General features: G+C 41.1%; 1 protein-coding gene across 1 annotated transcript in view; it reads left to right on the plus strand.

The window, feature by feature from the left end:
• Positions 1 to 14565, plus strand: part of TPST1 (tyrosylprotein sulfotransferase 1) — an 82752-nt gene extending 68187 nt beyond the window's left edge. The window contains exons 4-6 of the mRNA XM_059693365.1: positions 8983 to 9033; positions 11325 to 11370; positions 14063 to 14565. Coding sequence (XP_059549348.1) covers positions 8983 to 9033; positions 11325 to 11342 — 69 coding nt within the window. The 3' untranslated portion in view covers positions 11343 to 11370; positions 14063 to 14565. The remainder of the gene's footprint in view (positions 1 to 8982; positions 9034 to 11324; positions 11371 to 14062) is intronic.
• Positions 14566 to 15181: the final 616 nt, after the last annotated feature.

A 15181-nucleotide genomic window follows, 5' to 3' on the forward strand; every position in this document is an offset into this window, starting at 1 on the left:
TAATTATAACTCTTTATTACAGATAATCTCAAACTTTTATAACACAATGTACAATTTTAAGTGTAATGTTATTGCTATAGTAAGGAAAGATAGTTGCCATTAACTAGAACTCAATGACCAGTGACCTCATAATCAATTAACTATTTCTTAGTAGAATTTCTGTTTAATAGTAATAGGCACGACATTACTATTCCCCAAGAGCATTTTCTACTGTTTTATACTTTTTCCAAATTGGGTTGAAAAAGATACAGATTTCAGAATTCTTAAAATTTTTTAAGCATGCATTTCAATTTATAGTACTTTTGAGCAGAAACTTGATGGCATATATTAAGATTTATTATGGAGCCTCTAGCAGTCTCTTGGAAATAATTATTTTATAGAAAAAAAGAAAAGAGTGAGTAAGATGAAAAATAGTAACTCTTCACTGATGGAGACCATTATGGAAGGATCCCACCCATTTATTTCTTTTTTCAGCCAATTGTCTATTCTTCCTGTGTCCAAGATACAAGAATGATGAATCCTCCGACCCTCCCCTTAAGAAGTTTGGTGAACATAGAGTGCAGTTAACTGTTTCTAGTTCACAGCTTCTACATGTTCCCAATTCAACTCACATTCCAGTCCATCTTATCCAACTTCACCCAAAAGTCAACACACTGAAATATTTCTTTTTTAAGAAAACATTGCCGAAACCGGTTTGGCTCAGTGGATAGAGCATCGGCCTGCGGACTCAAGGGTCCCAGGTTCGATTCCAGTCAAGGGCATGTACCTGGGTTGCGGGCACATCCCCAGTAGGAGATGTGCAGGAGGCGGCTGATCGATGTTTCTCTCTCATCGATGTTTCTAACTCTCTATTCCTCTCCCTTCCTCTCTATAAAAATATCAATAAAATATATTAAAAAAAAAGAAAACATTGTTTCAGTACACTACCATGCTTTTGAGTTGATTAATATTTTTCTTCTTAATATAGGAAATGTAACATTCGCCCAGTTGTTTCTGGACAGCACAAGACTATTGAACTCTCCAAGAACCCGGGTGGAGATTTGCAAAGCTGCCAAAATATTTTTAGACAAATGTGAATATGTAAACATACATGTTATCAGCTATTTCATATTTGTGCTTTAGAGATAATGAGTCTCCAGTGGGCCACAAGAGCCAAGTGGGATTGAAGATGTAAATTTCAAAACCTAGATTCCTTGCTGTATTATCATATCATGTGCTTTCTCTGCATGTGAAACTATCAGGTCATAATTTCTTAAGGGGGAATGATTAATACTTTATTAAAAATAATGAATTACATTACAAAATAAACTGCAGCAGGCCAAGCATGGGTCAGTGGTGAAAGTTTGTCATGAACTAAGAATTATGATTAATCCATTTTTGTGCAGTTGAGTACAATTGGAAAGAAGAAGGAGGGAGGGAGGGGGGAATATATTATAGAGTTTATAGTGAGTTTACAGAAAGAAGAAGGAGGAATAAGTTAGATTTGAGTTTACAGTGGAATTTGAATTTACAACCAGGCATTGTGAGACTAATCTTTGGAATGAATCCTTAATACATAGTATAATCATTAGTACATGTTTCTGGAGATTGTTTAAAATTCTCTTATTTTGAAAGAATGTTTTGAGTTAAATTAAGGATTGGCACTTACACCCTGCAGGCCAAATCTGGCCTGCCACTTGTTTTTGTAAATAAAGTTGTATTAGAATATACTCTGCTTATTTATTTACATTTTGTTAATGTCTGTTTTTGTACTACAGAGCTGAGTAGTTGGAAAAGTGGCTGTAGGACCCACAAAGCCTAAAATATTTACTCACTGGTCTTTTATAGAGTTAGGCTGCCAACCCCTGAGTTTAATCCTAAATTTCAGCCCATTCACAGATTATATAGTTCTTATAATATACTCCAGTGAGCTTTGTAAGATTAATATATTTGTGGTGTTGAAAATGTTTTTTGTCTCCCTAATTTTCCCCATCTTTTTCATATTTATAGAAAAATCTGAAGAACATCTGTATACCTTTAACATGATTCATTAGTTGTTAAAATTTTGCCATGTTTGCTTCATCTCTTCATCTATCTCTCTGTATGAACATGCATGCACAGATGTTTTGTTGCTGCTGCTGCTGTCGAATCTTTTGAAGGTTGTAAAATCAGCTTCGTCAGCTTTTTGATTGTGTATAAGGCTATACAACTTTCATTTCTGTAGCACTTTGTTCATCCCTATGTTTCTGTTTGTAAACTGTAAAAATTCTAAGTATAATGCATTAGTCATCCATTGCTTACACGTGGCAGGCTGAGTAATGCCCCTTAAAGATTTCCATGTCCTAATCTCTGGAATCTGTGAATTTGTTACATTAAATGGCAGAGGGGACTTTACAGATGTGAATAATAAATTTAAAATGAAATGACCCAGTATTATCTGGGTGGGCCCAATGTACTCACAAGGATCTTCATAGGAGGGAGGCTCATGCCTGGGTTGCAGGTTTGGTCCCCCGTTGGGGTGTGAGCAGGAGGCAACCTTTTGATGTTTCTCTCTCCTTCTCCCTTCCTCTCTTTCTCTAAAATTAATAAATATAAATATAAACATAAATATAGGGGTAAATAAAGATATACCATGATAGCACTAATAAAAAATTGCTAAGTGAAAAAAGCCAATCTGAAAAGGCTGCATACTGTACGATTCCAACTGTATGACATTATAAAAAAGGGAAAACTATGGAGACAGTAAAAAAGTTGAGACCAGGGGAGATGAACAGGTGGTGGTACACAGGAGAGATTTATGCCAGTGGAACTATTCTGTATTCTACTGTCATGGTGAGTACACAGAAAGTACAGCACAAATAGCGAACCCTAGTGCAAACTAAAGACTTTTATTAACTGCAGCATATTAATACTGATTCATTAACTGTAGCATATGTACTACAGTAATGCAATTAATAATACGGGAAACTGTAGAAGAGAGAGAGGAAGTATGGGGACTCTGTACTTTCTGCTCAATTTTTCCGTAAACCTAAAACTGCTCTAAAAATATTCTATTAATGTAAAACTGTATGGGGCAATTATTAACCCCAGCTAAAATACACACAAGTTGTGTAAAAGAAGTAAATGTGTGATATTTTTACTTTCACTTTATATAAATATTTATATTGTAATAATAATGAAAATGTACAGAATGTGGTTTTAACAAAAAGGTGTTGTGTACTTTCTTTTAATGCTCACCCAAAAATATGCTTACTGATTTTAGAGGGGGGGGGGGAGAAACATTGGTGTGAGAGAGAAACATCAATCAGTTGCCTCCCATACGCACCCCAACCAGGGATACAACTGGGATCTGGGTATGTGCCCTGACTGGGAATCGAACCCACATTTCAGTGTACAGGACAATGCTCCAACCAACAGAGCCACACCGGTCAGGGCTGTTGTGTAATTTTTGAGAAGCTAGAGGAAAGGAAGTGATTCAGACCTGATATCTTCATCCTATATAATAAAAAGCTAATATGCAAATTGTCCCCTCTACCAGGAGTTTTACCAGGCGGCAGGGCTGGCTAGCCAACCTCCCGTGGCCCCTCCCCCCAGATGGCCTGGCCCGTTCAGCCCCAATTGGGGCGGGCCGGACCCCACCCATGCACGAATTCGTGCATCAGGCCTCTAGTCTATTATAATAGGAAGTCTGTGTAACAGAAGTGAACATCCATGCTCCAGTCTGAAGATGTTTCCCCCATGTATCCCCAAGCCCATTTCACCATGTCTTCTGCATCATCAGATTTTGCTCTCCAGTAGGATCTTTCCCATCAATTAACAAATATGCCCTTAGTGGGGTTTTTTTAGCTTAATATGCACACATGCACACACAGACTTCCGTTTCTTTGCTGCCCTTTACATCAAAACTCAGCCTGGCCAGCTTGGCTCAGTGGTTGAGTGTTGACCTATGAACCAGGAAATCATGGTTCGATTCCTGATCAGGGTACATGCCCAAGCTATGGGCTCAATCCCAGTATGGGGTTTTCAGGAGGCAACCAATCAATGATTCTCTCTTATCACTGATGTTTCTATCCCTCTCTCCCTCTCCTTTCCTCTCTGAAATCAATAAAAATGAGTAAGACTTGAGGGAAAAATTCTTAGTGTTCTCCTTTAAAAAAAAACCCGCTCAAGTTTTCTTTACTCCCTGTCTCCAATTCCTTCTCCTTTATTCTGTCATACATTCAGAATTACCAGGCTACTTAATTTACATTGTCAAGGTCACACTAACCTTCATGTTATTAAATCCAGTGGTCATTTTTTTTTACCGCCCAGTATCTTTTGATACAATTGATTACTCCCTCCTTTTTTTATGAGTTTATTTTTTATTGATTTCAGAAAGAAAAGGAGAGGGAGAGAGAGATATAGAAACATTAATGATTAGAAGGAATCATTGATTGGCTGCCTCCTGCACAGCCCCTACTGGGGATCGAGCCCGCAACCCCAGGCATGTGCCCCTTGACCGGAATCGAACCTGGAACCCTTCAGTCCACAGGCCAGTGCTCTATCCACTGAGCCAAACCAGCTAGGGCAATTACTCCCTCCTTGATATGTTTCTTTCACTTGGCTTCTAGGACACAACTTAAAATATATTTTTTTCCTATGTCATTGATAGCTTCTTAGTCGTCTTTGTTGGTTCTTTTTCTCCTTGACTTTTAAATGTTAGAATGTCCCAGTATGTCAGTCTTAAGTCCTCTGCTCTTCTCTATCCACCCTTAGCCCCCTGGGTTACCTCATCAGGTATTGAGGCTTCACCTAGCATCTCTAAGTTAATGATTCTCAAATTTATATATCCCAGCTCAGACCTCTTTCATGAACTCCAGAATTGCATATCCAACTGACTACTTGATATTTTCATTCATTGGCTAATAGACATCTCAAACTTAACATATCCAAAACTGAACTAACGATCTTCCAAAAATCTACTAAACACAGAATCTTTCCTAACTGAGTTGATGGCAGCTGCATATTTCCAATTGGTAGTTGCTTGGGCCAAAAACCTTGGAGTCATCCTTGACTCGGCTCTGTCACATACCATATCCAGTCTGTTAGGAAGTCTACATGTAATTAGAAAAACAAATCCACAAACCTACCACTCCTCACCACCTCCACTGCCAGCCTCCTTGCCATCCTTTCTCGTCTGGATTATGGCCTTAGCCTCCATACTTCAGTCTAAGGTAAACAGATCAACGGAAGTCTGAAAATGGTGCTTCATAGCTTCCCATTTCCCTGCACTGGACAAATTACTTAACTTCTCTGTGCCTTTCTCTCTAAAAAGATAATACCTCCCTCCAGAGATTGTGGAGTTCCACAAGATAGTACATATGAAGCCCTTACTTAACACTAACCTGGTGCAGAGAAAGTAGTAAAGTTTAGCTGCTGTTGTTTTCATTTTTATTTCCAGTGCACCCTCCAAATCAAACGCCTACTTTTGTCTTCCTGTCACTTCTTCAGTGCTTGAGGTGGGTGGGGTGGGAGTGGGGTGGGGGGGCTCTGTAGAGAGGTATGGATTCTGAGTACCTAACTCATCGCTGTCAGACAAAACCCTCAGTCCTTAGTGCCAGGGAGTAGTATGTCCAGAACACTGTTTCTTGTCGCCAAAGGAAATTCTATTCCTAACTTTGCTGTTTTTGTAAGCAATGCAGGACTTGGTTTCTTGACTAAATAGGAATTGCTTTGTCAGTAGAAAGCGTTCTTTTTGTCAGTACCAAAACTTAACTGTCTTAATTATATATCTATACTAGAGGCCCGATGCACAAAATTAGTGCAAGGGGCTCAGCCCTCGCAGCCCCAGCTTCGTCCAGAAGGTCGTTCGACTGTCCGGTCTAATTAGCATATTACACTCTTATTATTATAGATAATATAGCTTAATTATAGCTGTATAATAATGTCTTAATATCTGGTAGAATAAGCCCCTCCCATTTTCTTCTTCTTTTTATGATTACCTTGAGTAGTTTTGGTCTTACGCATTTCCATTTAACTTCTATAATCAGCTTCAAATTACCCCTTCCCCAGTCCCAGAAAATAGTATGTCTCTCTATTTATCTGGTCTTGTCTTATACATCTTTTATTAGATTTATTCTCAGGTATTTGGTGTGGGGTTTTTAAATATTAGTGTAAATGGTATTATTTTTAAAAATTATTTCCTAATCACTGGCATTAGAAACATAATTTTACATATAGAAAAGAGTACATTTTTAGTTATAAGATTGCCCTGGTCGGGTGGTTTAGCTGGTTGGAGCATCGTCCCATGCACCAAAAGGGTCACAGTTTCATTGCCCAGTTAGAGCACATACCTGGGTTGTGGGTTCAATCCCCGGTCAGGGCATGTATGGAAGGCAACTGATTGATGCTTCTCTCTCACATTGATGTCTCTCTCTCCCTTCCTCTCTCTCTAAAAATCAATAAGCATTATCCTTAGGTGAGGATTAAAATCAATCAATCAATAACATCGTAATGCTGTGTGACTAGTTTGGGATTTAAAAAATAATAAGTATCATAAGATTTTATGAGCTTAAAAGTATTTGTCATTTTAAGAATCATCTAATATTTAAATTATTATGGGAATCTTGGGTACATTAAGAAAGGTTGGATTGGAGAGAACCAAGATGGCGGCATAGGTTAACGCTGGAGTTTGCTGCTTTGAACAACTACTTCAAAAGTGAAACTAAAACACGGAACGGACATCACCCAGAACCACAGGAACGCTGGCTGAGTGGAAGTCCTACAACTAGGAGGAAAGAGAAACGCATACCGACACTCAGAGGAGACGCAGTGCTGAAGTCAAATTCTGAGGTGCGGAGTGCGCGGAGCAGGCTGGCGGCGGAGGGCGCGGTTGTTGTTTTCAATCGGGAGGGAGTCGCAGACTCTGAGCTCCAGATACAGGCGAGTCTTTAGGGACCCAGGCTCAAACGGGAGAAGCGGACTGTCTGGCTTTGGTCAGAGCGAGTGTAGCTTTCTCTCCGAGCCTTGCAGCGGGTGCTGGGACTCAGAGAGGCAGAGCCCCTGGGGACAGGACTGAGAGCCGCCATAACTGCTCTCTCCGGCCCACCCTGTTGATCCTGTGCGACCCGCCCCGCCCAAGCCCTGCACACAGGCATTTGCCGGATAGCCTCAGGCAAAGGCTAGATTAGCACCTCCCTAGAGGACAGAAGTTCTCTCACTGCTGACACAGCTGATTCTCATAGCCACTTGGCCTGGAGGTCAAACCCTCCCTGGAATTAGCTACAACAATCAAGATTTATCTATAAGACTGCGAACAAAGACCACTAGGGGGTGCACCAAAGAAGCATAACAAAATGCGGAGACAAAGAAACAGGACAAAATTGTCAATGGAAGAAATAGAGTTCAGAACCACACTTTTAAGGTCTCTCAAGAACTGTTTAGAAGCTGCCGATAGACTTAATGAGATCTACACGAAAACTAATAAGACCCTCGATCTTATATTGGGGAACCAACTAGAAATTAAGCACACACGGTCTGAAATAACGAATATTAAACAGACGCCCGACAGCAGACCAGAGGAGCGCAAGAATCAAGTCAATGATTTGAATTGCGAGGAAGCAAAAAACATCCAACGGGAAAAGCAAAATGAAAAAAGAATCCAAAAATGCGAGGATAGTGTAAGGAGCCTCTGGGACAGCTTCAAGCGTACCAACATCAGAATTATAGGGGTGCCAGAAGATGAGAGAGAGCAAGATATTGAAAACCTATTTGAAGAAATAATGACAGAAAACTTCCCCCACCTGGTGAAAGAAATGGACTTACAGGTCCAAGAAGCATGGAGAACCCCAAACAAAAGGAATCCAAAGAGGACCACACCAAGACACATCATAATTAAAATGCCAAGAGCAAAAGATAAAGAGAGAATCTTAAAAGCAGCAAGAGAAAGTAACTCAGTTACCTACAAGGGAATACCCATACGACTGTCAGCTGATTTCTCAACAGAAACTTTGCAGGCCAGAAGGGAGTGGCAAGAAATATTCAAAGTGATGAATACCAAGAACCTACAACCAAGATTACTTTATCCAGCAAAGCTATCATTCAGAATTGAAGGTCAGATAAAGAGCTTCACAGATAAGGAAAAGCTAAAGGAGTTCATCACCACCAAACCAGGATTATATGAAATGCTGAAAGGTATCCTTTAAGAAGAGGAAGAGGAAGAAAAAGGTAAAGATACAAATTATGAACAACAAATATGCATCTATCAACAAGTGAATCTAAGAATCAAGTGAATAAATAATCTGATGAACAGAATGAACTGTTGATTATAATAGAATCAGGGACATAGAAAGGGAATGGACTGACTATTCTTGGGGGGGAAAGGGGTGTGGGAGATGTGGGAAGAGACTGGACAAAAATCGTGCACCTATGGATGAGGACAGTGGGTGGGGAGTGAGGGCGGAGGGTGGGGCGGGAACTGAGAGGAGGGGAGTTATGGGGGGGAAAAAAAGGAACAAATGTAATAATCTGAACAATAAAGATTTAATTAAAAAAAAAATAATAAATGAATTCAGCAATGTAGCAGGATACAAAAAAAAAAAAAAAAGAAAGGTTGGATTAAATCCAGGGTTTTAAGGTTGGAGAGTTCAAAAGGAAATCAAGTGGAGCCTATTCTAGATTGTGGGAATTCTGTGTTGGTTGCTTGAGAGAGAAGCGCTAGGGCTTGTTTCTCTTTCAGCTAAAATGATTAGAACTTGGGAGGTTGGGATGTTGTTTTTTCTTCTTCCAATACTCTGAGCCCTCTCCCAGACAGCCCACTTTTGGAAGCACTGGGGTAAATGTGGAGCAGGTGGGATCAGAGTGAATGCGTTTCACTCACTCCTTCAACCCTGGCTGCTCTTGAACTGGCAGGCTTTCCTCCAATTTTAAAACTCACCAAGACTGAAGCAGTAAGCCCACCCACCATCAGGTGCTGCAAGCACTTGGAAGTGATGATGACAGTAGTTGTTTGCTTTCTTTTTCCAGGTCTATAAAGGAGAATTTCAGCTACCTGAATTTCTTAAAGAAAAACCTCAGGTACTGTATCTGTTTTCCCTCTTGATGTATATAGATGGGCTCTTGCGTTGAAGTGATCTTTTTAAAGATAGTATGTGCTTGTAGTAGAAAGATTGGCCTCTGGTAATTGTTGGTTTTAACAATAATTTAATGCAGTCTTAATTTCAGAGAGCTCACTATCCTCCAAAACTAGGGAAATACTTTATTAGTAACTAAAATCCGATTGCTTGAGGTCTTCCAGCCCACACAGTGTTCCACATATAAGGGGCCTGCCTTGTGTATCTGCTCCAGGCCCATTATGAAAACAGTCACAGAGATGTGAAGTACAGCATAAGGAATTTAGTCAATATTTTTATTAACTGTATAGGGTGTCAGATGGGTACTTAGACTTATTGGGGTGATCACTTTGTAAATTATATAAATGCCTAATCACTATGCTGTACACCTGACCCTAATGTAATATTGTGTATCAACTATAATTGAAACATTTAAACATTTTTAAATCTTCTCAAGGATCTCCTGATCTATCCAAAAAACTCTGATAGACTTTTGCACACAAGGGGTTGCAAGCCCTGAGCCTTGGCAGGGCATGAATTCCAGAAACCCAGGTGAATTCATGAACAAGCTGTCACTCATTCACAGGCTATCGCATTTGGAGCCAGAGAATAATCCAAGATTCAGAGTCTTGAAGGAATGTCAAATTTTAAGGCTCTTTTGCATAATAAGTCTAATGGAGTCAAGAAAGGGTATTTAAGACTAAAACTAAAGGGACACCCCTGCTTCACAGCGTACACAAAAATCATTTCTAGGTGGGTTATAGACCTAAATGTGAAAGGCAAAATAATAAAGTTTTTAGGAGACAAGAGAGGAGAATATTATGAGGGGAGGATTTTAAAAAACTGTGGTACTGTGGTACATCTACACGATGGAATACTACACTGCTGTAAAAAAAGAAGGAAATCTTACCATTTGCAACAGCATGGATGGAACTGGAGAGCATTATGCTAAGCGAAATAAGCCAGTCAGAGAAAGATAAATATCACATGATCTCAGTCATTGGTGGAATATAATAATGAGCAATGTAAACTGCTGAACAAAAACAGATCCAGAGACAGAGAAGCATCGATCAGACTGTCAAACCTCAGAGGGAAGGTAGGGGAGGGTGGGGGTAAAGGGGAGAGATCAACCAAAGGACTTGTATGCATGCATATAAGCCTAACCAATGGACACAGACACCAGGGGGGTGAGGGCATGAGTGGGGGGGGGGCAATGGGGGAATAAGGACACATATGTAATACCTTAATCAATAAAGAAAAAAAAAGAGGGAAGGATTTCTTAAACAAGTCATTGAAAATACTAATTATTAATTTTTAAATGGCTAAGTTGGACTACATTAAAATTGAGACTGTTTATTTATCAGAAAGCGTCATAGAGGGAGTAAAAAAAGTAGGAGAAAATATTTGAAACAATTGACTTACCTGTGGAATATAGATAATTTCTACAAATCAATTAAACAAATACTTTTAAAGGTATATCCAGCACTTCAATCCCCTTACTCTGGTAGTTTCATTTACTGCATCACACACATACTTAGAAAAGGGCCTGTAAAAGACTTTGCTTAACTTCTGATAAATGGTAACACTGGAGCCCACTGAACCCTCACCTTTGAACTTAGCTAGAATGGCTCACAGAACTCAGGGAGGCTTTATACTTGTGATTACACTTTTATATTTACAAAGGATACAATCAGGACCAGCCACATGAAGAGACACAGGACAGAGTCGGGGAGGGTCTCAAACACAGTTTCTGCGCCTTGGAATCAGGGTACTTCCTCCCACACATCTGAGTGTTCGCCGACCAGGAAGCTCCACTGAACTCTGGCATATTGGGTTCTAATCGCATAGGCATGATTGATTGGATCATTGGCCATGTGATTGAGCTCAAACCCCAGGCAACGTCCCCTATCCAGAGCTTGGGCTGGCTGAAAGCCCCAGCCCTCTAAATACAGGGTTGCTGTTTCTGGTGAGCAGCCCCCATTCTGAGTCATCTCATCTCTTAGGGTAAACTCAGGTGTGATCCAAGGGGCTCGTAAATACACTTCTGTTTGGCAGGAATTTCAAGGAGTTAGTCTCCCCATCAGGAAGCAGGGACAAAGGCCAGTGAAATTATTTATTACACAGCAGTAGCAGACTGAGTTCAGTAGAAAGTCTAATCAGAGCCTGCAAGCTACACCTGGTATTTTGACCGGAGCTGTCATTACTCATGCCGACCAACTCTGAGGACTTTAACACAGGTTTTGCTTTTTTTGACAGACTGAGCAGGGGGAGTAGCAGAGCCAGGAGCCCCTTACATCCTAAGGTGAGGTTTGGGGGACATGGCTGGTCTTTGGGTTTCCCTGCTTAGGCTCTTGTAGGAGGGCAGGGTGGCCAGGGTGGAGAGCACAGCTCTGGAGTCGGTTGGCCTGGGCTGGAATCTTGGCTCTTTGTGACACTGAGCAAATTACTCAACCTCTCTGTTTCTTAGTTCCTCATCTGTGAAATGAGGACAATATTAAGAGAGTGGTAGTAAGAATTCACCATAATGATGTCTGCAAAAAGCCCGATACATAGTAAGCAAAATAACAGTGTTGTTATTTTCAACATGATAAATAATAAGATATTTTAGCTGAAAGAAACCTGGAGAACATCATCCTCAATCATCTGTTTGCTGGTAAGGCAACTGACCCAAGAGAGAGTAGGTGATTTGTCAAGGTCACATCCCAGGTCGGAGAACCCAGGGCTGAAGAGCCCAGCGCTTCTCTCTCCACCCTGCTTTCTCTGTGTGCTGACATGCACATACTTTTGTACTAATATTTGGGAGGGCTAGTTGGTTTGTCAAGTCTGCCCTTGCTGATTTTAATGTATTACGAGTCTCATGTTTGTAACTTGCATTGTCTCACAGTAGCCAAGAACTGCAGTTTGGGCTAGGCCAGCCAGGCCTTATACGCCCCCTTTATATATGAGTAATCACCAGGGGCGTGTCCAGGGTCACCAGCCACTTAGTGGCAAAGCTGGATTCTGGACCCGGACCCCCTGATGGAGCCACTCAGAGCTTATCCCCCTCTCCCACACTTGCTGAAGATCCTATTTTGCTCTGAATGATGTGGTGATGCCTTAGATCAGCGGTTCTCAACCTGTCGGTCACGACCCCTTTGGCGGTCAAACGACCCTTTCACAGGGGTCGCCTAAGACCATCCTTCATATCAAATATTTACGTTACGATTCATAACAGTAGCAACATTACAGTTATGAAGTAGCAATGAAAATAATTTTTTAAAAAAATATATTTTATTGAGAGGAAGGGAGAGGGATAGAAAGTTAGAAACATCGATCAGCTGCCTCCTGCACACCTCCTACTGGGGATGTGCCCGCAACCATGGTACATGCCCTTGACTGGAATCAAACCTGGGACCTTTCAGTCTGCAGGCTGACGCTCTATCCACTTAGCCAAACCGGTTAGGGCGCAATGAAAATAATTTTATGGTTGGGTCACAACATGAGAAACTGTATTTAAAGGGCCAGAAGGTTGAGAACCACTGCCTTAGATCATTTGGAACTTGAAAAGCTTTTTGAAAATTTGATTTTTGCTTGCTGTTTTATTTTTATTTTATATAATAGCCATGTATTGAGTGCATACTCCATACCAAGCATAAAATGCTAAGCATTTTATATATAGTATATAAATGATATATATTATATGGTATCCTGTATAATTAAAGCCTAATATGCTAAGTGTCCGACCGTTTGTTCCACCATTCAACCAGTCGCTATGATGCACACTGACCACCAGGGGGCAGACGCTCTGACAGGTAGGTTAGCTTGCTGCTGGGGTCTGGCCGATCAAGACTGGGCAAGACAGGCTGGACACGCCCTGGACAAATCCATGCACCGGGCCTCTAGTATAATATATAATATGTGAAACAAGATCTATGATAAATATATGTATGTATTTGAATGAGTTCATTCAAGTGTCAAGGCACTCTGGCAAGTAGGTAGTATTATTCCTGTTGTACTGGTGAGAAAATTGAGTTTGAATAATTTGAATAGGAGATTTGTATGACTTGCGGTGTGTTCGTGGATTATAGATAGTATAAGCACATGAATACTGCTATGCCATGTCAAAATCATGGATGGCAATGAGCCAGTAACATGAATAGGTTTTAGGATGTATGTTTGTCCTTTTGCTACGGAGCAAATACTAAATGTTAGACTTATACTCTATGGGTATGCATATCCAACAGCTGTTATCAGGCCTTGGATAATTTTGTTTATCCAAAATACTTTCAAAAGTTATAAATCCCCTCCCCTCCCCAACACACACACACACACACACACACACACACACCACATATGGCTTTATTTATTGATGGCTGTTTTACAAGACACATCCAGACAAACTTCTCTAGTAACAAAGTACAGACATGATCCCTGAAAGTATAGTGTTTGTTTTACAAGACATAATGCCATGTCAAGTTGACGCCTAGCATTTCATTCTTGTTTGCCAATCGAGGCCTGTAAGTGCCCACATGCATTGAGGGAAGGACTCCGGAGAAGCTAGGAAGACAACAGAGCATCTCAGGACAGATACCAGTCTGTCTTCTTGTCTTTCGGATCCTTTGTCATTTGAATGACAGTTGCTGTGTTATCTAAACCTTCCTTAGCATCCACTTTCTCAAAAGAAGAGTCAGCATGTTGGACCTCTGGACATTTGACGGCCCTACCAGTGCCCCCGCAGTAGCTTCAGTTGCTATGCCAGTTGCAGTCATTTAGAAATAGGCAGGAGCAGCCCTTGTTTTGCCTGCCATCTGCCTGTTTTGCACATTGGAGCTCCTGGCAGGCATCTCCATGCATCCCAGATGGAGGGAGAGCGTGCCTCTCCCATGGCCCTGAGGTTAACTGTTCTCGGAATTGTTGATCCTCCTGCCCATCTTCCTGGCTCATGTCAGGCCCACAACTGGGAAGAAGGAACTGAGACTCAACACCTGTAACCGAATTCCTTTTGTTTCCCCTAGGGAAGACTGATGCCTTTTCATCTAGAACTGGCTGTCACCTGCTGAGATCCAGGGAGTGTGCGTACCATGGCCCGCATCTCCTGTTCATTTGTCAGACTCCTCCCACTGAGAGGGTGGGGTGAAGAACACATTTGGGCCTTCCTGAGTGATCTGTGCCCTGAGCACAGCGCTCTTGATTCTATTGCATGCACAACCCAGCGGATTAGGAGCCCCGAAGGGACGTGCGCTTTCTGTTAAAACTGCTCTGGTCCTTATCTTTTCTTACCAGATTCCAAACTTTGTTTTAAAGGGGAGGGTTTAAAATTGGCATTCTGTAAGTAAAATTGGTCAGTTTCTCTTGGTTTTGTAGAATACTCGTACCTGTTTATTGATGTGGATAATACTAAATATCTTAATTATTTAAATTGTATTGTTTCTGAGAAGTTGAGGGATTCCTGTATACATTTACAATGTAATGACTTTTGTATTTTATTTTTCAAAATAAAAGCTTTAAGTGTGAAGCATCCTGGCAGTTTACATATTTTCATTACAAGATCTTTGATTCAGTTTAAAGTGAATACTTCTGCCAGGCCAATTCATTGTTCAGCACCTTCAAAATATCTCTTGAATCCATCCCTTTCCCTTCAACTCCACTGCCCCACCCTCATCTATCACCATCTATCACCTAGGCTATTGCAGTGTACAGCCTCCTAACCAACACCCTATCCCTCCTCTTGCCCCCTCAAATTCTGTTCAGCACAAGGCAGAGTTTTAAAATGCATATCTGGCCCTACGTGGTTTGGCTCAATGGATAGAGCCTTGGCCTGCAGCCCAAAGGGACCCGGGTTCGATTCCAGTCAGGGGCGCCTACCTTGGTTGCAGGCTGCTACTTGGCCCAGGCCCCTGGTTGGGGCGCATGCAGGAGGTAACCAATCGATATGTTTCTCTCACATTGATGTTTCTCTCTGTCTTTCCCTCTCTCTTCCACTCTCCGTAAAAATCAGTGGGAAAATATCCTCTGGTGAAGATTAACAAAAATAAAATGAAGTAAAATAAAATGCACATCTGGGCATGACCCTCCCACTTACATTCCATTTAGAATAGAATCCAGACTCCTGCCGAGATCCAGCTGCTGCCCTC

Source organism: Myotis daubentonii, chromosome 4, assembly GCF_963259705.1.
Source record: "Myotis daubentonii chromosome 4, mMyoDau2.1, whole genome shotgun sequence".
NCBI classification, from domain to species: Eukaryota; Metazoa; Chordata; class Mammalia; order Chiroptera; family Vespertilionidae; genus Myotis; species Myotis daubentonii.